Source organism: Drosophila elegans, unplaced genomic scaffold (genome assembly GCF_018152505.1).
Source record: "Drosophila elegans isolate 14027-0461.03 unplaced genomic scaffold, ASM1815250v1 contig_814, whole genome shotgun sequence".
Classification (NCBI taxonomy): domain Eukaryota; kingdom Metazoa; phylum Arthropoda; class Insecta; order Diptera; family Drosophilidae; genus Drosophila; species Drosophila elegans.
In genome coordinates this window covers 18,305,380-18,329,817 of record NW_024546167.1, presented here as the reverse complement: position 1 = coordinate 18,329,817, position 24,438 = coordinate 18,305,380, and the positions used below count along the sequence as shown (strand labels likewise).

The window sequence follows — 24,438 nt, the reverse complement described above, 5'->3', positions numbered from 1 at the left end:
CCATAAGATGCGTTTGCATGCTCTTATGCCAGCAAAATGCTCTTTCAAAGGGGTATTAACAATTGTTGTTAAGATTTAGCTAGGTGCTAAGTCCATTAAGATTATTCAGATGGGAAAGAAAAAATAGCTAGAACATTAATAATTTAAATTCTTAAGGTTTTCTTTTAATGCAATCCCTGTCGTTCTGAAATGTTAAAACAAAATAATTTTTATTTTAGTTGGGATTATTATCAATGTTTATTTATTTGAAAAACGTTTTTTGGAATTTTTAATATATTTAAAAATTTACCTGCAAGGCATGTTTGTTTTCTGTAACATTTAACAAAAGTATATTTTATTTATAAATAAAAATTAATTTCTACTAAGATTATTGTTTTTTAAGTAAGCGCAATATGTGTAATTAATTTGGCACTGTATTTGGGGAAAAAATAAAATGGTGAATATGAAATATAGATTGTTTTAAGTTTGTAGTGCAAAAGAAATGTATCTAAACCAAGGTTAATTAACCAAAAGTCACACTGAAAACAAATATCACACTATACTTTCTCTATTTAATCTGTGATCTAGAGTACTTCGTATTCGCCTAGTCCTTTTCAGTATTTCCCCTGTTTGCTGCAGCTATTTTAATGGTGTTATTGTATTTTATGGGCACATCATAAATACAAATTCAATATACGCCCGTGCCAAGTGGTGAACGCTGGGTGGAATTGGCCGCCAATGGGTGCGTGTGTGCGTATCCTTCAGATTCGTTCGTGAAATGAGGCGAAAGCGGGGCCGTCTTTGGGCCAAGGAACAAGAACCAAGGACCCAGCATCCAGCATCCAGCACCCAGGACCCAGGAATCAGGACCTCCCCCCAAAATAGCAGTTCCATTGCGTTTCATTACGACTAACGGCAATGGCTCGAGCACAAGAAAGATTTTAATGTGTGTGCGAGTGTGTGCAGTCGTGTTGGTGTTTTAGTGCGGCTTAAGTGCTGGCAAAACGACACTAAGATAAATGTACGTGATACACAGGCACGGATACAAAACACTCACACTGGCACTCGGAAAAATCCACAAGAAATGGCGCTTAAAATAATAGAAAGAAAATATATTTTCCCACCAGTATATAGGTAACTATTTTGTTAAAGAACAAAAATAAATTCTCTCTATTTACTTCAGTAAAAATGTATTTAATAAATACTATTTACTATTTTTGTAGATTTTCGCATTCATCTCTATTTAAAAACAAAATCAAACATATTGCTTATTGAATTACTAACAAAGTTGTGCTGCTGATTATTTATTTTCTTTTACCATAACAAGGTTTTTGTCTAGTTATTGTAAGCCTGATGTTCATATTATGTATATTTATATATATATAGTAGTAACTAGGTATATTGTTGCACTCTTTCTTATTTTGTAAAAGAAAATATATTTAATTCTCAAAAATTACATTCTGTTGCCATTTTTTTTGCTGTCTTTTATTTTAGTATTTTATTTGAATTTCTCGTTTAATTTTTAAACAAATAAGCTTGAACAGGAAAAACCAACCTTTAGATCTTGTGTTGCTTATTAAATTACTGACAAAATTGTGCAGCTGAGGGAATTATTTTGTTTCACCGTAACAAGATTTTTTGCTAGTGCTTGTAAACCTGATGTGCACTCGGCTTAAGTGGATTTTTTGGCACCGTCTTGAAGTTTCTAGTAGGACCCGAATATGTTCCCCCTCCCTGCTGTGGAAAATCTTGTATAGTAGTTGCTTCTGGTGAGCTGTTTCTAATGCGTTCTCCATTCGCTCGCTGGCTGTCAGGCTGCGTTGCTGCTACTGTCATTTTCTATTTTCTATTTTCCATTTTCCATTTGAATTTGTTTAGCCTCAGTCCCGCTCTCAATCGTAAGGGCCCTTTGGCTTCGTTTTACCATAATATCCCAGCCATGCAGATTTTTGCCCTGCTCGCCACGCCCCCTGCCACGCCTTCTTGGCCATAATTCGATTTATGTAAAACCCTTGTAGAAGTTTTGTAGTCCTGCGACTGCTGCAATTTGCTGCCACTGCTCGAGAGCCCTGCTTGTGTCCAAATGCAATTGCCAAAAGGTGTGAGACTGTCAGCTCTGCCAGCACTGCCAGCTCTCAACTGAGTCCATAAAGAAATGCAATCTCGAGTGGATTGAACGGAGCTGAACTCTGGCCGAACACCTCGGGGGAAAAGCTGCTCCGTGCGCCCAAAATCTCTTCCTGCCAGCCATAAAGCATGTACTCAAATTTGTTATGCCACATCTGACCGGCTTACAGGACCCACAGGACCCGAAGGACACGCAATAACAGCCAACCCCCGAGTCAGAGTCGTTTGCATTGATACGATCATAAGCATAAAGCGTACACATACATATATAGTATATATATATATATCGATATCAATAAAAAGGAAACGCTGAGGGAAATCACAGAAATTCTGGTACAACAAAAATGCCCCTCAGATGGTATGACATTTATTTGCTTTATTTCGATGATTTTACATGACGCAAATTTATGCATAAATGCAGATAAAGAACCAGGTCCAGAACCAGAACCGAACCAAGGACAGTAAAATGAACAAAAAATGGGGAGAAAAAGAAAGAATGATTTCCACTGCTGCACTCGCAGGGTGACAGAAAAACACGTGCACTCAACCAATACATTTATCTTGATGTGCACACAAATTTGACTGAATAGTATTTATCATGTTAATAATACATTTTTGTAATTGTCAACATGTTAATATATTTCCTAATAATTTTGAAATATCTTCTTTTATACTTACTTATTCTTTTCTAGCAAATTTTTTGACTTTTATAAACAAGTTAATAATTATAGTTTATTGGGCTTCTTTTAAAAATATATTTTTGTCCTTAACATTTCAATTTGTATCATCAATCAAAATACTTAAGTTAATAGTTGTTCTTTTAAAATTAAAAAAGAAAAACGGTAGAGTATCTAAAGAAAAACAAACTAATTTTATTATTTCTAAAATATTTTGTTTCATATAAGTACTTAATTTTTAATAGTCGTCCATTTAAACGTGAATTTTGTGCTCTTTTGTCGAGAGTGGAGTCACTTGAATACAGGAATAACTGCCAAGTGTGGTACTCCACGCCTATACGTAATATTTGGACTGTTCTATCGGTGTGTACTCCGTCGCATTGCGTATCCGCCGCGTGTGCGTTTGTGTGTGCGCCAGCATGTGGCATGCTGCTGGGAGCACAGAAGCCGGCAGGAAGTTGCCAAGCGGAACGAAGCAACTCCATGTTTTCCACAGAATCGCGCAACGTGCCACGCATTAGATACTACTCAGATACTCGCACAAACACACACAAAGGTACGCCATCATGGTGTGGGTGCCATGGTGTTCGTGCACAAATTGTGTTGGTGTGTGGGTATGAGTTGCATGTGGCAACATTATGTTGCCGCTGCCTCAAGTAAATGCCGGCTTTTATGTAGTTCTCCTCTGCTTCTTGGTCTGGCTCTCCGCAATAGAGACATGCCGTGACTGAAGTGAAAACCATTGTGAAATGTGGAAAGTGGAAAGAGGGCTTTGAAAGCAGCTTCGAATGGCCAAGAGGATGCCGAAGATTTTTGGCAAATCGCACGCAACAATTGGCATTGAAAATTACTGCTTAAAATGTGGCACAATTTAAGGTGGATTTAAAATGCCAATGAAACATTGAATACAATTACTGTGTGCTAAAAGTTTTTAATTATTATTGAAAACTATTAGTTTGTTTTATTTAATGATTTTTTCTCAAAATTATTGGTTTCTGTTTTATTATATCCTGAGATTTAAAATCACCTACATATAAAAATTTGTAAAAGTTTAAATATTTCGAAACGAATCCTTTGGATCCTTTTTAATAAACTTTTACCACCTTGAATCAACTTGAAACTAACAATAATGAAAGTGAAATGTAATATTACCATGAAGAAAATTGTAATTGCTGGTAACTTAAAACATAATTTAAAGCATATGCGATTAATTAATAGCAGTAACCACATACACACCCGACTACACCCTTAATTTCAAACTATTCAGACATTCTAACCTTCCCTTCGTTAACTACACTCACAATGTACTTAAAGTCATCATCAATGTACTTAAAGTCATCAAGAAAGTGAGAAAAGGGGGTGAAAGTGGTGGACTTAAAACAAGGTGAGGAGAATGCAGGGTAACCATGAAATAAGCGCATTAAAACTGTTCAAGAGCAACAGCTGTTTCCCATGAGTGGGAGAACAATGCATTTGGCATCCATTCCCGCAAGGAAAAACCCAGAGAACCGAGGTTGCCAAGCCGCAGCCACATCATTTTTAGCTCTTAACTAAACAAGCGTCTAAACATATTTGCTCACGCACCTCAACCACAGCACCCAAAGAAGATTACAGCCTTCTCCAAACATTAAACCTGATTGAATCGAAGTTAGAGCGCTTTAATCGATTTATGGGGGAGAATTTTCATCGCCTTAGAGTGTGCACAGCAACAAAATATGAACAATATGAGTAATTAATTTGCTTGCTTAAAAGTTTGTTTTTAATCAATGAATAATAAGTACCATTAAGAAATAATTATTATTAAAGTATTAAAAAAATGGACTTTAAAAATGTACAATTTTTATTGCATACCTTTAGAAACCTTTATAAATGATATTAAAAACCTCGTGATTTCGGTACCATCTCCCCATTAAATTAATTTAAAAGTTGACATCAAAATTTGGTTATCCTTTTTCAGTGTGCAAAAAACTCACCTCAATATCGCCGCTGTTTGGATGTCTCAATACGAACGCCGATGGCACCACGCCCGGAATCTCCTGCTGCGGTATAAAGAGCAGCGAGTGATGGAAAATCGCATTCAGGAGCAGACTCATCACAACGACCGGTTTGTATTTGCCAAATTTGTCAACGAGGAAGCCTGCAGGGTGGAAACGAGGGAAAAAAAGGATGATTTTGTGGAAAATGTAAGCAAAATTGCAGCAAGATGTTGGCAACTGCATCGTTGGGTTTTTGAATCGTTCAATGTGCGACTGCAAGGCTCCTCAAAGTAAGTTGTCTACAATTTGGCTGGGGGCTTTGATTGGTTGCTGAGAGCTTAAATTCCGTTTAAGTTGGATTTGCCACACCAAAGAGGACTAGCTGGAAAAGCTGCAATATTCTTCAATGGGTTTTTCTTAAATTTGTAAAGAGTGTGCTGCACTACAGAATATAATAAAGTAACAAGTAAATATTCTTACAAATATAAAAAATAAGATACAGTAAGGCTTAACAAAACTTTTGGTAAAAAACAAATAGTTTTATATTAATATGTTTAAAATACATTATCTATACAATAGCATTTGTACTTGCGCACCCAAAATAACTACTTCTTCAATTTTAGTTTTATATCCCTTAAGCTCTTCTCTATCATCGTTCTTCATTTTACTCTTATTATTTTCATTGCTGCGCCATTTGAAGCTTTCGAAGCTATTAAATGGGACTATCAAGCAGTATTATATCGCAAGTTGGATGATCGAAATTTTAATGTCGCAACTTTACGAGAGCGTTTTCACTTAGCTCACATTTTATATTTTTTCCAGCTTTTATGTCAGACAATTTGACCAGCTTTATGCACTTTTCTCCACCCCCATTGGCTCTTTGTTTCAGCGGATGCATCATCCTGAAAATTTATCTGCAGCGAGTATCCACATAAAATGTTTAAAAACCTTTGCTGTCGCCAACATTCCATACCGCAAATGCATTTTAAAAATGCAAAAGCAAATAATAAGAATGTATATAAAAAACAGTGCACAAAAGGAAGCGAATGTGCAACCACACGATGGGGGCACTTCACATACAGACAGTCAAAGGAGAACAACAAGAACTTTGTTTAATTGTCATTTAAACTGCAAGTGAATTAAATTATTCGCACTCGTCCGGAAAAGTGGCCTGGTCTAAAAAAAAGTGTATGCATTGAAAACATTGCCAGAGTGAATGGATAAAAAACCGATCAAATGTGGCCAGTTTGGTTTAACAAATATATATTTACGAGACGAGGAGTTTTTTAAATCTTTGATTAATTTTAATACAAAGGTTTTAATTGAATTCACATTTTTTAAAATCAATTTCCGTTAATATACCTAAGGATTCTAAAATGATTTATATTTTTTTCCAGTAAGTAAACTTATAAAAAACATTAATTTAACTAAAAGAATTTTTTTTAAGTTTTTAATTACGGTATACATTTGCATTTTGTGACTTTTTCAAGACACACAGAAAAGTCTTCTTCGCGAATTTCGATTGACTAAGTTTTTGGTTTTTCCTCACGTTATCATTATCATGCCCGGGTAATCAAACAAAGCAAAACTTTTAATTAAAATCGACGCACAGCGCTAATTAAAATGCATTAAAACAATTAACCGCCACGTCTACTCACCTGTGATGGGCGGGCTAAGGAAAGTGGTGAAGGGCAGGGCCAGGTAGATAATTGCAATCTCCTCCACCGTGAGGCCAATCGACTGCATGTGAATCGTCAGGTAGGGCAAAAGAGATGAGGTGGCTGCAAGGACAAAGGATTACAGGTTACAGATTATTGTGCGAATCATCGGGAATCGGGAAAGAGAACTTAATTATCAGCAGGAAATGTGAAAGAAGGGAAATTGCTCAAACGAAATGATGGAATTTCTTTGGGGTCAATAAAGCCGGTCAAAGGTAATTACAAATTGTGAATAAATGATGGAGAAAAATGCAAGGCAGATTATATTTGATATTTTACTTTACCACCTACATTTTAGTTATGTCACATTTAAATACTTGTGGTATACCTTTCATTTTCTCACTCTCTTTTATTTTAATTACATTGTCATTACTATTATGTAATTAATTGGCATTGAGCAAACAGAAGGGAGTAAATTAATCAACATGTGAAATTTAAACAAAAATCTCTGAACTTGTTTGTTTGTTAAAACTTATAAAATTTTAATGAATATTCCTCGAAGGCGTATGTCACATTTTGTAAAAGAAGTAACACTAAAGTTTTTTATAAATTTAATTGACAAATTAAAGGGCATTAACAAAATTGTTTGAGTGCTATAAATATTTTCAAAGAATGTTAATGTCAATCTAGTTTGTTACCTTTAAAATTCCTTTAAAATGTAAATTTTGTCTGTTTTTACATTTTTCTTTCTATATTTGAAGTTTGAACGATAAGATATATCACTTATTTCCTTTTTTATACAAATGAACAGAAAATTAGTACATTTTTCAAACAATGAGTCTATTACGTCTTATAACAATGTAAATTTAGAAAATCTTAACTATTTTGTTAATCAAAACTTTTCGTTTTGCAGATTATAGAGGTCTCCAGGAGTGGCATTTTATTTCACCTATCAGGGAGCCCTCGAAAAAAGCCCACAAAAAGAGGGTCACAAATTGAGCAATACCTTTCTGCATTTCAATAATTTATGAACATTAACGCATCGATCGCACGTCACGTGGCTGCAGTCAAAAAATGGGGAAAATCGAGGAAAATTAATGGCAACAAATTGGGCGACACGGGGAAGCAGTCACATACCCAATTTTTCCCTGCCACCAATTCATTTCCACAGCCTTGACCAATTTAAATGCAAACACGCCAAGGATCCCGGTCACGTACACTTGAGTATGGGTGTGTGTGCATATGTGTGTGGGAGAAAGGGGGGTGAAAGTGCGTGTCCTGAATGAAATTCGCTTGTTAAAGTGCAGTTAACACTCGGCCTCGGAAAATGGCGGCTTGAATTCGTTTTTACAGCTCCTGCATCGCCTCAGATAATTAACAATAATACGCCGTGTGTGTGTCTGTTGTATTTGCTCAATGCAATAACAATTAATTGCTCGTATTGCCGCTGCCGTTTCTTCCCTTTCGCTCAGCGGAAACGGAAACCCAAGCATGTCAGGGTTGTTTGGCTTGGCGGCCATTCATGTTCGTTCGAGCTATCTCACACAGAAAAAAAACTGACACGTTACAAGAGGTAAATTAAAAAAAAAAAACAAAGTCTATAAATTTATATATCCAATGTTTTAATTTAAAGAATTTTTAAACAATGATAGGATAATAAAGTAAGCTAGCAAACAATTTGTAAGCTTTAACAATCTTCAGAGAAACATAAAAAAACGATTCTACATATATTTTGCCTTTATTCAAAGATTGCATTACCTATTTTTCTACAAATAAAAGCTTTAAGCCCTAATTTGTTCGGTGCAGATGGCTGTGTAAAGTTTCGCCTCAGTTCCGTTTGGTTGGGATCTGTTCCTGCCACGCTGTCATTTGTAATTAATGTCCCTTTGCCCATTATATTCCCGTTTTATTCCCCCGCCGCTTAATATCTTTAATAATTATTATTCCGTTTTTCGCTTGTCGCACATATTTTCAACTATGCACAACGTTTTGGTAACACGTTCAGGCCATCTATGCAATTTGCAACTATATTGCACTTTATTTGTGAATATTTGAGCGGACAGATGAAAGAGACTCACAACTGACGTTGACAAATGCAAAGTGTGCTGCCAGAAATATTAATTGCAATTCATTTTTGCGCTTGTTTTTTTATTCAGCGTTACATCGACCGGTGAATAGTGAATTGACATTTAGGGCAACGGTTCCACTGGGTAATTTCATTTTGGATATTAAAGTTGATTGATGTGAAACTCGCCAAAGTTTAAACCTAAAATAAGTTGCTTGACTTGTTTTGTATTTTAACTGACTGAATTAAATCCAGCAAAGTTCATTCAATTCTGTTTTTCAATTACAAAATGTAAACTTACCTAAAATAATATTGGTTGAACTAAAGAAAAAGAATTTATGAAGCGAATCAAAATTAATTTAAAAGGTCATAATCAAAAAACGAGGGAAATAAAAGCTACAATTCAAATTGATAATAAAGAAATACATATTGAACAAGTAATTAAACTGAATTAATGAAATCACAAAGGATTCTTTCGCAAACAAAAGACATTTTTCAACAACTAATTACAGTTTATTATGTGCATTCATATCCATTAATTAATTTGTTTTGACTTGTACTCTTTAAATTCTGAAGGCTACCTACTTTTTTGAAAATATATTAAAACTATTTTGTTAAAACTAAATTATTTGTTAAAAAGTCAACCAAACCACGACAGGATAAATTTAAGCTTAGAGTTCTAATTATATAATTTTTAAGATTTATTTAAATTCTTATTTTGGCAGTAATTAAAAAATAAATTTTGTAACATCAAAAATCCATTTAAAAAAAATAGTTTTTGTATAAGTTGTTAAAAAATAGTTTTAAAGTTTATTATTAAAACTTGGGAGAAATGATGGTCGGCAAATTTATGATGGTCATTTAAATAAGATGTTAAGTTTTTATAGTTATCAACATAATTGAATGACACAGAGCAAACAGAAAACATTATTTTACTTTAAAAAACTGATGAAAAATGCCTATAAAATAATTACATTTAAAATCATGCAACCTTTCACAGACAATTTAAAATAAAAAAGGAGAATGTGCCGTTAAATTCCTTTGTCTAGCCAATTAAAGGTATTAAATTACACTTTATTTGGGCATACACGTTTTAAGCCAATTAAATTATTTTTTGAACTTTGCGCTGCCCAAAAACCGAGACGAAAATAAAAGAAATGGCGAAAAAAAAATCCTCGGCTCAACTTTAGCCAAATAAAAAACGCATTAATACTCATTTTAGTGACAATTTGAGTTTAATGGCAAAAGACAAAGGGGGGTTGATGGGTAGCGAAATGTTTTTGCCATTGACCGCCAGCAAAAAACATTCAGAAAATGGCGCACGGTCAGAAAATGGGAGGCAGCTACATATGTACTCACTCGTCCAAGGCAAACAAAGTAAACCTTTCTCAAGCTTAAATCACATAAGCTAGATTTATTTACAAAAGACGCACACACACTCACACACCCACACACGCACAGACACACACATTATGAATGCCTAATTGCCACACGCTGGGAAAATCTGCTCAATGTGCATCAGACTCTAACTGAATTTATACAAATGTGTTACATATTTTCCCCTGCCTAATTGATAACTTCCGACCAGCCCAGTCCCCTACATTTTGGATCAGGGGATTGGGAAATCGGTGAGTGTAAGTGTGATAATGAATTCAGATTCACTGCCAGAGAATAAGTCGGTCCCCTGGACTTTGCTGAACATTTTTCCAGCTGCTGCATTGCCTGTATATATAATATGGTCTCGTCATTTGTGTTTGTTTTTCTGCGAGATGGAAAAAGGTACTGTACTTTCATTTTGAAATGTTAAAGATATATCTTGAAGGTTTTGGTGAAAATTCAGAAAACCTTAAAGAACATTTAGGTGAAGTAGCAGAGTAATATTTATTATTGAACGGAATGAAAAGATTCCAATTTCCCATTAACCATTAAATATCACTTCATTTATTTTGGAACAATTTTAAAATAAATTATTTGTTACTGAACATAAAGACAAGTTTCCAATTTCTTATTTACCATTAAATATCACTTCATTTATGTTGGAACTGTTTTAAAATATTATATTAAAATATATTAAATTAAACGTTGAAGGGTTTGCTAAAAATTTCCGGCCACTGTATAGAAATTTTGCTTAAGTAACATTGAACTATTTAGATTTTAACGAAAATAAAAGATTCCGATTATCTTAATATTACTCTACACACTTTAATTTTTCCCAAAAAATTATTTCATTTATTTCTGAATTTTTTAAAAATAAATTAAACCAAATAACAAATGAAATCAAAATAAATTAAATGACTGCACTCTACACAAAGTTCTAATAAATCTAAGGAAAAAACATCTGAAAATGTGAGTCATTACAACATTACATTTTACTCTTTTCTTAGCTTTATGTATTTTTACAGTTCAACAAAAACGCCTTAAGCAACGTGTCGTATGCGTGATATCTGTAAAAGCCAAGGCAAGAAACCAAGTGTAAATAGCACGTTTTTTATTTCATCGCCAGCGGGGTGAAAAACATTGATAAGAGCAATATCTAATTGGTTTTTAATGATATATTTTAAACATTACTCACCGCCATACATCACGAAAAGGGTTATTTTCAGCATTATCAGGTTGGGATTGATGCCGCGCCGCACACAGAATTCTCCGAATCGCGATAGCTCGACCTTTTCCGTTATCGCCGGATCCGTGGCCATTTCCTCGCTGACCATTTTCCCCATTTTCCCGACTTTTTCACTTGGCTACTCGCATAGACTCGTCGACAGTTTTGAAGTTCGTTTCAATGAAAAGCGGCCAGTCGTGAGAAGAGGGTAAAATTGCCACCGATTTCTAAGTTTCTCGGTCACACACACAGATACACACAGACACACACGCGCACACACACAGACTAACACATTGCAAGGCACTCAAAATTAAATCCCTAGTTTATTTTGCTTTTTATGATTTCTCTCGCTGGCTTTTTCTTGTGATTTTGATTAAATTCAATTGAAATTTGTGATCATCAAGGCAGACCAAGCCAGTCGTTGTTGCTATACATATATATATATTTATATATATATGAATTTATATGTATATTACACACTAAATCTCACAGCACAATTTGGTTGAGTTTGGTTTTCCAAGACTTCAAAATACTTGATCTTTGTTATTTTCAATTAGCTTTTCCGTTTTCCTCTCACACTTTTCAAGGTTTCCACTTTTGCTCCACTTTTGGGATTTTCCTTTCAATTTTTTATTCCAGAAATTCACTGCGTGTTTTCACCACTTTCATAGATATTTTTTTCTGCTTTCGGGTTTGCCGCTTGAACTTTTCCAGTCGCCGTTCGCTTTGTGACTGAGCTGCAGGAAAATGAAAATCTCTTATCAACCTCTTAGTTATATCTCCAGATCCCAGATCTCTGAGCACACTGCGATGATCATCATTATGATGATGCTGATTCTAACTTAAATTGGTCCGCTTCGCAGTGTGTGCTGGTGATAATGATGGTGATGGTGATGGTGACAGATCTTGAGCTCTGCTTGTTGGTGTTTTGTTGATGCGACAAGATCGCCGAAAGATAATGTCTCCCGTAATGTATTTTCTTGAATGGAGATAAAAAGCTAAAGAGACCTGAGCGACGGCTGACGTGCGACAATGTCGCGATCTCCGCCAGAGTGACTGGCAGTATCTATCTGGAATCTAGCGAAAAGATCACTTGGTAGGCCAAGGTTCACCTCCCAGAGGGGTTGGGGTCTTCAGATACACATACACCCCCTGAGATAGAAAAACACTGGGGATTAAAGGCGATTCAGATACAGAAAGAGCGGCGCAAGACACAGTGAAAAATAACAATTCTATTTTTCGCTGATAAGTGATGAAATGAAATGAGAAATTCTTCAAGGTAGATGGATACTTTTGAACACCAGTTTTTTCTTACTTTATCACACAATTGAAAATCAGCCGTATTCAAAGGCGGTGAAAAAATCTTCCCTGCACTTGAAAATTCCACCAAGAACAGTCTTGGGGCTCTTAAACGGATTCGAACAGGAAAATTGTGTGAAAACCACAAAAGTCTTATGCATTTCCTCAGAGAAGCTTTCTATAAAAATGTCTAACGTTGCGAATCGAAGCAAAGACCGAACTTAACTGTCCAGAATTGAACATATACATTTTTGATAAGACCTCGACATGGATACAAAAAATACATTAAAACAAATTAGCTGATAGGGAAATTACATGGGCAAATCGATTGATTGATTGGGATGAAAGCATGTGTTATAGGGCGATAATTAAGCAGATATGTGTGGCCTGACAACCACAAATTTTCTTCGCGTGTTTTTGGCGAATATTTACGTCCCACTGACCCGGCCTAACCTGCTTATAAAAAAGGTATAAACCTTTATGTGTGGAGCTTAACTGATTAGCGGCGCTTCCTGAAGGGAGTTCATAACTTTGTTTTGTTAGTTGTCAGATAAGATAATACGATTCCATCTCTCGTGTGTCATGTGAGTGCAAAGTAAAATATTTAAACTGTCTCGGCACTGAGTAGAAAACTACAAATGTATCTAGTTTGGGGAAAGGAAAGTGTTGTGCCGATCAGTAGATGTTGTTCATAGGTCAAAGTAGTGTCCTTCTTCCACTTAATTATCTCTTTTAATCTATTTAGTTCAGCGTCCAAGAGAAGATGTCAAAGACAGAGCGATTATCAGATACTTTGAGATGGATGTGGCTGGATATCAAAGGCAAACACAAACATGTTGTAAAACAAAATACGTAAGCAAAGTTATGCCAGACTCGTTTTTTGTTTATCAGCAGATAAATCGGGGAGCAGCGCAATCAGAAGCTGAAACAAAAGCCTAAAAAGTGAAGAAAAAGTGCAGTAGATCTGCGACCATATCGGTTGTATACGCTAAAAATTAATTAGAATAAATTAAACGTTGTTCAGACATGTCTTCATTAGAGGCTATAAGTTAAAAACTGTATTTTTATATTCAAGTATTGAACGATAACTCGTGGTTTATTCATTATATTTGTATTATACTTCTTTGTTGAAGATAACAAACAAATCTACACCATTTACTTTTCAGCACATTTACCAAATATTTAACTACAAAAATGCGCCAACCTTTTCTCACAACATGTTAAAGAAATCAAAGTAATTGAACAAGCTAACAATACAGATTTTAAATATCGCTGAGTAAAGTTTCCTCTTAAGTTTTGATGAACTGACTCTTTTGCGTACTTCAACAAAATTCGAATTTCTCAAATGTTCAATGCATTAATTAGCTGTTCATAAAGACAATATTTCTTAATACAATGTTATGTACAATACAAATCAAACTAATCCACAAGACTTTTAAGACATGCCACTTCGAAATCTGATGCTTGAAAGAAAAGTTATAGAATTAACACTGTAGATTTTTGGTCACTTTTCAAGGATTCTATTTTTCGGAAATTGATTAAGGTGATATATCGTAAAAATAACAATTCAAAATTTAAATGCAGAATTTTAGAGGCCTTAACTACAAGACTTTAAAGGTATAGCACTTTGAAATCGAAGGCCAGGAAGAAAAGTTATGGATTTAGAACTGCAGCTATTTGGTCACATTTCTGCAAAGACGATTATTTGGGAAATTAAGAAAGGTGCAACATCATAAAAATTGCAAAAAATCGACCCGAAATTACAATAAATCTCGACTTATTGTGGGTAAATTTAATTAGATGTTAATGCATTTGCCAAATTTCCCGCCAAAGGACCAATTTCTGATTCTCATACATAATTGCGTTTTCAAAATTATACCTTAAGTGCAAACTTTGTTTAACTGCCATAAATCATATTTTAAATATGATAACACAAAAATATTATTCTTAGGAAAAAAAAAGCTTTGAGTTAATAATAATATAAAAAAAAGATTTTTGGTTTGTTTTAGCTTATAATAAAACATTAAGAAACAGGTATCGAAAAACAAATCAAGCAATTAAAAATATTAATCTTCTAAAATTAAAAAAAATTTATAAATAAATAAAATAAACTAAAAATATTAAAATATTTTAATTTATTTTTAAAGTAGGTTTTTGTTTTTGTAAAAACATAGACAATAATTATTTTTTGATATTGTGCAAATAAAAAATTGAGCAGCGGAGCATTTCGGTGGAACTTTTAAGTTTGCGCAGCAATGGCAACGCCGACCCCTTTGTCTCTCTTTCTCTTCCGATAGCTGAAAGTACGAGAATCAAGTAATTTTTAGGACTATCTCAATTATTAAGGATTTACCTGTCCACTAGCATGCTAAGTGTGCTGCGCCTTGGAATGAGCATAAAAAAAACGAAAACACCATAACAGCGATTGATAAAGATGGCAACCAAATATAGCGGTTCATAAAAATAGCTTTGACTAATAAAATTAAAAATTGCAGAAAAGATATAAGCGCCGCCCATCAAAACAGAGATTCGCACAAACTGTAGATAACTATAATTCAAATACGGAATAAGTATTACGCTTGGTTATTATTTTACAAAGTAAAATATCTTACGTCTGACTGTCGATATTAAGGCAGGTCACCGTCGTCTCCTCCTGTACTTTAAACCGGTTTATTTCCCTTTTTACTTTGATAATGTAATAAGCCGTTAGGACAAACATTATAATATTGAAGCAACATGTGAAATGTGTAGGCAACAATGCTATGAAAAGTGTCGTTTCTGTGAAAAGAAATAATAGGTGTTTAGATACAGTGTAACCTTTTCAAATATAGTCGATCGTTCCAAAGCTCGAACGTCCGTTACTAAAATATTACATACCGATTGGAATGAGCTTTTCGAGACTAGACTTTACAATGTTTTGTCAGTTTTTCATGACTTTTCGTGATGACGGATTTTAACTTAGAATTATTTAGAACGAATAGTAATGAAAAACTGACAAAACATTGCATTCTTCAATATATCAAGCTATGAAAGCTTTATATAATCACCATAACTGATGTGTAAATAGTACCGCATTATATATAAGGCTGAGTAACAAATAACAAATGTGACCCAGACAAAGATGCTGTAGATCCGAAACTGATTAGGATCATCATTGCAACTTAGTGACGTTAGCAATTTCCACAGATGATAGCTGATGACAGAAAGCCAGAGATAGTAAGCTATTAGGAAGTCAATGAAAATAAGATCTGAAAACGATCAATGCAAATTAAAATACAATCTCAGAAAAAGTTTAAAAAGTCTCTGCAACCAACAACAAACCTAATATAGGAGGCATGACGATAAATTCAACCATATCAAAAGCAATCCTACTCAGAGTATGGATGAGCAGACAGCAAAGGTTGCTGACAATGCACTTTCCGAGCACATTTCGAAGTTTTTCCACGTAAAGATACACTGCAATTGTTAGGACAACGAAAATCAAGGATATCCAATCGGCTAAAAATAATAAAAAAGGAGAAGGAAAGGTAACAGGATATGTTGTATAGCGAGATACGATTTCTTTGACCGCCTGCTTTCATCCAGTTGTAAACTTGGGTTGGACGATTCACACAAGCTTTGAAACCCGAAGAAAACTGATTTATTGAATATAAACTTTACCGATTACAACGCAATTAAACATTGTGTAAAATCTACAACTTTCTATACAAAGTGCCAATTTCGACTGAACCTCGATTGCAGATTGCTTAGTTTTTATATCAACAGCTGAAAAACTGAGCCGATTCTCAAACTGCCAAAGATTTTTATCTCGATCATTTACTTCGTAGTTGAGTTATACAGTGCCGAAATAAGAAATCATTTGGAAACATGTAAACACTGAGCGTCGGCACTTCTTATATATTAAACTCGGAGAGTTCCCCACTGAAGTCGACAAATTCCCCTGGCACAAATTATACTCAAGAAAGAACTTTATTGGTACAGGAAAACTAGCGGGTATAAAGGGAATTCAAATTTGTGTTCTGCTCTTCGTTCGAACTTCATTCTACTCTCTGGAAAGTTGCAGGACTATGTCACATAGCTTCCATCCAAAAATAAACAGAAAAATAACAGGAAAATCGACAGGAATTCGTTATTTTTTTATATGCGCACTCATATATGTTTTTAACGAATTTCGAAAATCAATTTTAGATTTAATAAAATTAAGAAACTATATCAATTACAATGTTGCATTTACTCGGATGTGCTGTTTAACAATGCAAGAGGAACAGATTTTGATGTTCCCTTGTTTTCAACAGATCAATGTTAAAAATTACTCAGACAGCCGAAAAACGTCAGGAAAAAATAATTTGTTGTCTTTTGGTTTTTATTTAGAATAATTGGATGAGAATTTTGTGACATTTATATATTATTGTATTGTTATTATTTTATTTATTTTATCAAACAAAAAACCCTTGTTAATAATTAATAATATACAAAATTTCTGATATCAAATCTTATGACAAAAAACAATTATGATAAATAAGCATTCGTATAAAAAAAAATACTTTTAATATTTATATTTGTCCCTAATAATTTGGGCATTCTTAACAAACATTTTGGGCGACCAATTCCCCTTGCACCCATTCCAATTGAGAACGATTTTATCGAATTTTTCACGATATGTTGGTCCAAGGGAATTAAATTGTTATTTCGTTAACTCCTTGTGCGCCCATTTGTACTCTGAGCACCTAATCTCTGAGATCAGACATCTAACTGGCTAATTAAGTTGCGTGGTGCAGTGCATTCCAAATCATCCATAAGGCTTCCATCCAAGTCCACGCAATGCTGTATAGAATGCAATTTGTCGGGCTGTTTTGGATGCCACTTCAAAAATGGTGCTTGTTGGCCGGAGGCAGTTAAAAACTGGCCGATAATTATATCCACTCCTGGCTTGCTCTAGAACGGCATTATATTCAGCTCCGTCTTGGAAGGTCGCTAGATGACCTCCCCTATTATCACAGTCCATTTCAGCATCATCCCAGTTTTTCTTGACATTAGTCTTTCCACGTTTATAGATAACTTTTGTAAGTCCAGTATTTCATTTTCAATTTTGTTCTTGAGTTTGAGTTCTTTCCATATTTGCCTTAGATTCTTTTTGCAACAGATTCCTTTCTCAATACTCCTTTTCTTTAAATCTTTTTTTAATGTTTAAAAATTAAATTTTAATTACATAAAAGTCAAACAAATATTCGTAAAAAGATATAAAAAATATCGCCAAATTGGAGGAGATACCTTTTTATTCACTCTGCAGTTAAAGGGTAATTAAAAACGAAAAATATATTAATTATGTGTTAGTCCCAACAATTATACAATTATTTTTTTTATGACAACCATGTAAATCAAAAAATCAAAACAGAAACGGTTGTTTCCGCTTAGCAACGTTCACAACCAACCAGAGCTGCCAGATGTCTTTATTGCTTAGGCGTGGTTGAGTCTTTGCTAACTGCTATCGGAGTTCTAAGCCCTACCGCAGAAAATGGGTGACCATCTTTCAAAACATTCCAAAAGTTAACAGAGGATGGAAATTTTTTATTTTAATGAAAATAATTTAAAAAAAGAAAAACCAATAATTATGTTAAATTAAAAATCTCAAATATTGTGAGATACAATTTTCAAAAATATATATATATATATATATCATTGAACTCTCTCGATCCAGCATGTAACATTACTGTTTTAGCGTCTGCACACAGTCGCTTGTAGCGAAAAACTTGAAGCGACCACACAGCGTTTTCATTTAGCGTTTGCGAGCGCCTTTCGATGCCCGGAAAGTTCGGAATTCAAAATCGTCGACTTTGTAACCGCAATGTTGAATCGTCGTTTTCCTAACATTTTTGCGTTAAATTATCGTTTTCCTTACATTTTTAAATGTAAAATGTTAGCCAAACGTCAAACTAACAGAAGAATAGAACGAGAAAGAAAATAAAAAATCCACCTCATTGTTTGGGATGGATAAACATCGATAATCCCCGCCAAACATCGATGGGACCAATATTTTGAACAATCGATGTTGGCATCGAAGTTTCCCCACCGCTAGGTTCTTGTTTTTGTTTTTGTTTTTTTTCGTTTTCATTTTTCTCGCAGTTCGGACGTGTTTTCGCTGCGGCTCGCTAAAACTACAAAAGGCTGAACTCGAACTTAAGCTAAAGTTGATATATTAAAGTGATTGACTTAAGAGGTCTTGCAATTACACGTGGACTCGGCGGTAATAAATGAATTAAGATTGCTGCTAAATTGTCGCTCCTGTATGTGTGCACGTGTGTGTGCGTGTGTATGTTTAGTGTTTGCGGCGTTTGTCGAGAAGAGGAAGAGAAATAGCAGAGAAATACAAAGAGTATTCAATTAAATTCAAGTGTCGCGGCTATTTAGGCATTATCTAAAAGCTGAAACCGAGATTAGATAAAATACACGGCGAATATATAAAGTGGAAAAGGCAGAAAAAGCTGAAAAAGCAGAAAAAGGCACAAAAGCAAAAAGGAAAGAAAGAGGAAAAGAAGAAGTTCAAAGCCAAAGTCTATGTGTGTGTGCGTTTGTTTGCGACGCTTGCAAAAATTGTCTGTTTGTGCGTGTGTGTTGTTTTTGTTAGTGGCACCTGTCTGCAAAATAAGAAGGAGACAGCAACAAAAACCATAACAACAAATAAAAAAAAAAACAAACAGTAAGAAAATAATATGAAAAAATACAACAACAAATTAAGAAACTTAACAAAGTAAAAGAAGGTGAAAGAAGATTTAATTGCTCCCCAAAAACCGGGGAAAGGAAGAGAAAAGAAGATTATCCTGTTTTTTTAAGGAATATCTCTATAAAAGGTAAGTTTCGAATCGCATGACACACTTTTCTTCAATGAATTTTCACATTTTGGGGGTTGACGAAATTCCTCTAGATGCTGCGTATGTGTCGAAATTTCAGTGATTTAACCTAGACCAGAAAAACACTTTTTGAAGGTGGATGAGGCTGTTCACAGCCACCCCCTTTTGGGGGTGGTTTTTCTGCTCTCAACTGAGCATCCTCGCTTTTCCCGATGTGTACATATTTTGAAGGCCATCCCGCAGATAGATCCCAATAAAGGCAACACATTTTGAGAGTTTGAAAGCATTTTTATGTTAGCTGCTACCTAAAACTGGGAAAAATCCATTAAGAGTAGTTTTAAAAAGATTTCTTTTTGGCTTAAGGTCATAAAGTTTAGAAGATACAACTTTTTCTAAACTAAACTTACCAAAGTTTGGCTTACAAAAACTTAAAATAAAACTAAATTTCAACAATTCATAATATAATTAATAGAATTGTATTATTCTTCATAAATTTGTTTAGCCGACTATTAGTAAACTTAATGAACTACAACATTGTTTAAAACTAAACTGAAAGTTAAATCAAAGAATTAGTTTAAAAAAGTCTCAAACTATATTCTAAAGAATGAAAAAAATAATGGTAAATTGCCTTCCAAATTTTTGAAATATCTCAGAAAACCAATAAAATCATATGGCTGAAGAAACAGCTTCCTAAACCCACGAATTGTTAGACTGAATAAGCCCATAAATGCGCAGAGGCAGCCACAAAACAGCTGAACTTGACCCAAACACATGCATTCAACATAAGATCCAGCCCCCTTAACGCTCTGATGATCTAGATAAATGCAGATGGGCCATCCAAGAGTTGCACAAGGCATCCCCCTTAACCTCCATCCCCGTAATTTAGACACCTATAATCTTTTTCGAAAAGCTCACACGAAATAAATCAGCGCAACTTGGACACGTTTTGGTCTAGAAGCGATAGAGATGGCTAGATAGAGTGTGAAAAAGATGGCAACGTCGGCTTCTCCTTTGCTCATTAATCACAATGACTAATTTGTGAAGTTTTTTCATACGTTACGTATCGTTTTTTTTCCGAATTTTTGTGGTGTTTTCATTTCAAGCCGACGACGGCGGTCAGTTTAAGCTCATTAAAGTTACCCAAGGGTTTAAAATAAATTGCGACGGGAACAGCATATGTGGAGAAAAAGAGATGGACAGCAGGGAGCTGTGAAATAAAAACAAAAATACCCCAAGCCCATGAAAGATTTAAAATGAACTTCAAGTTACACGAGCTCAATGCCCTTCTTGGGTCAAAGCTGATAGCACAAACGCTTTAAAAATTCGAAAATAGTGTGGAAATTTTATGATAAGAATGCTGTAAAACTCTGTAAATATTTGGAGGCATTCTATGAAAATATTTGTGCTTCATTTAATTACTAAAAATATGTCTGTTTGTAAAAGAATGATGATTAAAAATTTAAAAAGAAAGAAAATTGTCTCCAAAATTCTATAAACCAACTAACAACATTTTTTACTATTATTCGGTTTGTAATTTTTCAGATTTATCAATGTCTAGACTTTTACAAAAAGTCACATTCAAGCTTCATGAAATTCATCATTTGTATTGATAGAAAAGCTTGGGAGGTCTAAAAAAACCCCTATTTTGATAGCTAATCAGATTATTCACCAAAACGCATGTGCTCCATATAGTGTAGCGCATCAAGAAACCCAAAACTCACGATCAAATGTCAAAGCCGCTTAAAAAGAGAAAGAAATAAGAATGGTGAGACCGGTGACAGGTGGATTTTGCTTCTATATGCCGGATTGCCTGATCTTACTCTGTCTTATTTACAATTTTTCTTCACTGCGTTCAAGATCTCCGCTGTTTTCCTACTTTTTCCATTTGTTTGTTTTCCTACTGGTTCTATTCTACCTGCTCAGCGTGTGGTTGTGTGATTTTTCTGGACTTTTGTCTTAGAGTTCTGGTTTTTTTTTTCGCTTTGCCTTGCTGACTAAGACGTTTGCCGGTTGCGTTTTTTACCTGGCGACAGGTGCGCATTGAGTATTTTTGTATCCCGAGCTCTGGCCATGTTTTCTAGTTTTGGAATTCAACTCGTTTCCCTCGACTGAGCAATTTATCTACAGGCGGTTAAAGGAGGATCCCCCGTACCCCTTAGAATTTCGAGGCTTTACTGGGATATTTATTTTCATTTCTCATGTGCACGTTTTATTCTTTTAGTTTTTCTTTCACTGTATCTGCGACTGTGCCAAGGGGCTCACGTATCTCATAGATGCGATATGAGAAAAATCTGAATATTCCTACTGCGTCGGCAGTGTCTGCCCCTTCCATTGCCATTCTTCCTTTATCTACATCATTGGCTCGGTGCCTCGTCTTCTTTTATTGCCTTTTGGCCGGTCGGTCTGCGTTCTTTTTTATCTCAGCCGCTCTCTTATTGGCCTGCAACTTTAAACTGGACCCATTAAATATTATGCCGTATATTCCAACTAATGCGGCATGGCTCAATTGGAAGTCTGTTGGCTGCAATCAACTCGGTAATAAGGAGAATTCAAAAATTATAGCAAAGGAAGCTGTAAAATGTTAGTTATTGCACAATCAATGAGAATTTGTTGGCCTTTGTGGATTACCAAGATTGGCTTTATATACTTTAAATATTTTAAATGTTTGAGTTCGAATTTTGGAGAATTTTCAAATAAGTGTTGATTTTGAAAAAGTAAATTTCAAACTGAATTAGTTTAAAGGTTCTCAAGTAAAACAAATTAATGTTATAAAAGTTCCATCATCACTACAATATGAAAATAGGTTCTTCGCCATTGTAAATTTGGATTTTAAAATTGTTATTAAACAATATTTACAGTATTTATGTGCATCGATTTTATTATGTGTTTATAAAGCCAATTTATTCTCACCTTTCAATATGGAACTCTTAAAACACGTTTTCACCTGGCCCAAAATAAATTCCCAAATGAATTCCACAAAATGCAACTGTAAATTTGCCAAGGCAACAAAACAAGACAACAAAATAAAAAAAGAAAACGCTCAAAATTATGGCAACTTGGGGAAATGTCTCGACTGAAGTGTGGCCTGTGCACTTAGCTCCATGTTCACCTGTGAGTTCTGCTTCTCTACCTTTTTGTGCCCCCAGTCAACCAATACTCTTCTGGCCAACATTTTTGGATAATTTGCAATATGCGTTGCATATCCATTAAGCCGCCCGAAGTCAAGAGTTGCCACCAACAGAACAGCGGCAAACAGCAGCAACAGCAACAGCTAACAAAGGTGCAACATTTTTGCTGCTGCATTTTCCTGGCTTTTCGCCCTCACCCTCCACTTGTTGTTCTGGTTGGAGTTGGCTGCTGCTCCTATGTGTCTTTTACCTTTTTTCCTTTCCTCTGCCACTTCCATAATTTTTATACTCTTTCTGGAAGTACTAATAGTTAGAAAACCATGTTGAAATTTCAGGATTTTTCTTAAGATGGGCTATAAACATATATATTTACAGTTTTTATAGCGTTATAAATGCTTAAAAAAGACTGATTTAGGGAAGTTAGAGAGATATGTCTTTAAATTCCTTGTAATAAGTAAAGATACTAAAAAAATAAAAAAAAAGCATATGTTACCTTGACATCGACACAATTTCAAAGATATTCTTAAACTAGATATGATTTACTTTATTTTCATTTCATGTCATTTTAATGTGTATAAATTTAATATTAATTTTATTTTGGACTTGTTAAACTTTAGTAGCATATGATTATGTTTAATTGATGAATGTCATTTAATGTTGATAAATGATTTAAATCTCGTGATTTTTTATTTTTAGCAATAATCGTTTAAAATAGACCTTGTTTATTCAAGTTTCATGTGAACTTATTTAAAGTGTTAATATCATATAATGGAATTGTTAAACCAAAACGGACTTAAAAGACACTTGGTAGAGTATTTAATAATCCGATTTTGAAAGCCAGCTCTTACTTTATTTCTGTTTTGTGTCTGGCCTTCTGGTGCTCTTCAAGTTTATCTTAGCACTGTGCACTTTTATTGATATCATGTAGCTTGCCGGCGCTTCCTCAACGTGGAAAAGAGATGGAATCGGGGAATCCGGGGCAGTCAGGGGTTAAAATGGAAAGGTTTGGGGGGATGGAAGGCATGCGAAGTGGATTGGAGCGTAAGGAGATGTATAGGAGGAGTTCTACTCGCACTTGAGTATGGCTGGAATGCAGTTTACTTTGGTTCGGGCCAAGTTAATGGCAAACCCGATTCGATAAGACATGGCTGCTGAGCACACAGACCTCACCTCACCTCGCCCATCTTTGTATTTATGCCCGGGGGACTCCTCCTTACTCCCAGTTCGATTTTCTCCTTCAGCTTTCTTTTTTCGCATTCTTTTACGGCCATTGTTTGAGGTCGTTTCTAATGACTTGAATTGCATTGTATTGCAGTTTAATTAGAATTTGTTGCCGCTTTAAAAACAGTGTGGAACCGGTGTGGATAGCGTTAAAGCTACTATTTTTGTGGTATTTCCGCAACGGCTTTATTTTTTATGTGGGAGTCTTCGAATGGGAACTAGTTTTTGGGGGTGGAGCAGAAATTAATTTATGGACTGGAAATGGAAATCATGTGAAACTAGTCAACTAAGTTCTAAAATTTATGGTGGGAATAGAAAGGAACAAGTTAATTATTTTTACTCCCCGTTAAGATAGTAAAAGGAGTTTCATCAATTACTACTTTTTACCTGCTGAATATTATTATATTATTACATGAATTAAAATTTTTGGTTGTCAACTCAGACTTCTCAACCAACTATGGGGATTAAACATAAATATTATATTTTGAATCGGTTTAATTCTTTTTTAAAAGATAAAATCCAATGAATTATTTAAAATATAATATTCCTTTTAATTTTCTTATTATCCTTTTACTTAAACAAATTTTTTTTTAATCGGAAAAGTTTCATAATTGTTATCTTCCTGTCAATACCATAGTTTCCAGTAGGAACTCGATAAATAAAGGTTGTGGGAAGAGGAACTGTCAGCTCATGCACGTGGATCACATTCCAAAACCACTTTCCTCCTCATCAGCCCGTAATCATTTCAGTTCAGTTTAGTTTATTTACTCAACTAACGAACTATTAACGAACAACTTAATTAAGGAAAATTGCGGGATTACAAGTTTAAGCCAGCCTCAGTCAGCTGCCGCTCTCTGT

The 24,438-nt window shown here is 34.6% G+C and overlaps 3 protein-coding genes across 6 annotated transcripts in view; 1 reads left to right on the top strand and 2 right to left on the bottom strand.

The window, feature by feature from the left end:
- Positions 1 to 12,590, bottom strand: part of LOC108147949 — a 28,125-nt gene extending 15,535 nt beyond the window's left edge. The window contains exons 1-4 of one of the 2 annotated variants that reach the window (XM_017274734.2): positions 12,400 to 12,590; positions 11,055 to 11,821; positions 6,418 to 6,540; positions 4,757 to 4,920 (exon numbers count right to left, since the gene is read on the bottom strand). In XM_017274734.2, coding sequence (XP_017130223.1) covers positions 4,757 to 4,920; positions 6,418 to 6,540; positions 11,055 to 11,202 — 435 coding nt within the window. In that variant the 5' untranslated portion in view covers positions 11,203 to 11,821; positions 12,400 to 12,590. Of the gene's footprint in view, positions 1 to 4,756; positions 4,921 to 6,417; positions 6,541 to 11,054; positions 12,213 to 12,399 lie in introns of those variants that run through there. The other variant, XM_017274737.2, reaches the window with a different exon arrangement.
- Positions 12,591 to 14,732: 2,142 nt separating this feature from the next.
- LOC108147771 (probable G-protein coupled receptor Mth-like 7) lies at positions 14,733 to 16,083 on the bottom strand. The gene is made up of 4 exons (XM_017274501.1): positions 16,044 to 16,083; positions 15,756 to 15,881; positions 14,996 to 15,161; positions 14,733 to 14,931 (listed from the first exon to the last, which is right to left on the bottom strand). Exons 1-4 carry the CDS (start codon positions 16,063 to 16,065, stop codon positions 14,733 to 14,735), a joined length of 513 nt encoding a protein of 170 aa, XP_017129990.1. The 5' UTR covers positions 16,066 to 16,083.
- Positions 16,084 to 18,479: 2,396 nt separating this feature from the next.
- LOC108147921 (mitogen-activated protein kinase-binding protein 1) overlaps positions 18,480 to 24,438 on the top strand; it is a 68,840-nt gene continuing 62,881 nt past the window's right edge. For 2 of the 3 annotated variants that reach the window (XM_017274689.2, XM_017274691.2), the window contains exon 1: positions 18,480 to 19,231. The gene's annotated coding sequence lies outside the window, so the exon portion shown is untranslated. The remainder of the gene's footprint in view (positions 19,232 to 24,438) is intronic. The other variant, XM_017274695.2, reaches the window with a different exon arrangement.

What these genes read in the sequence shown, in the direction of transcription:
- LOC108147771 (XM_017274501.1), bottom strand. Translation starts at nt 16,065, where the DNA reads ATGTTTAATTGCGTTGTAATCG. An exon ending in GTTTAATTGCGTTGTAATCG is followed by an intron (nt 15,882 to 16,043) that starts GTAAAGTTTATA and finishes TATTATTTTTAG; the next exon opens with CCGATTGGATATCCTTGATT. An exon ending in TCTGCTCATCCATACTCTGA is followed by an intron (nt 15,162 to 15,755) that starts GTAGGATTGCTT and finishes TTCTTTTCACAG; the next exon opens with AAACGACACTTTTCATAGCA.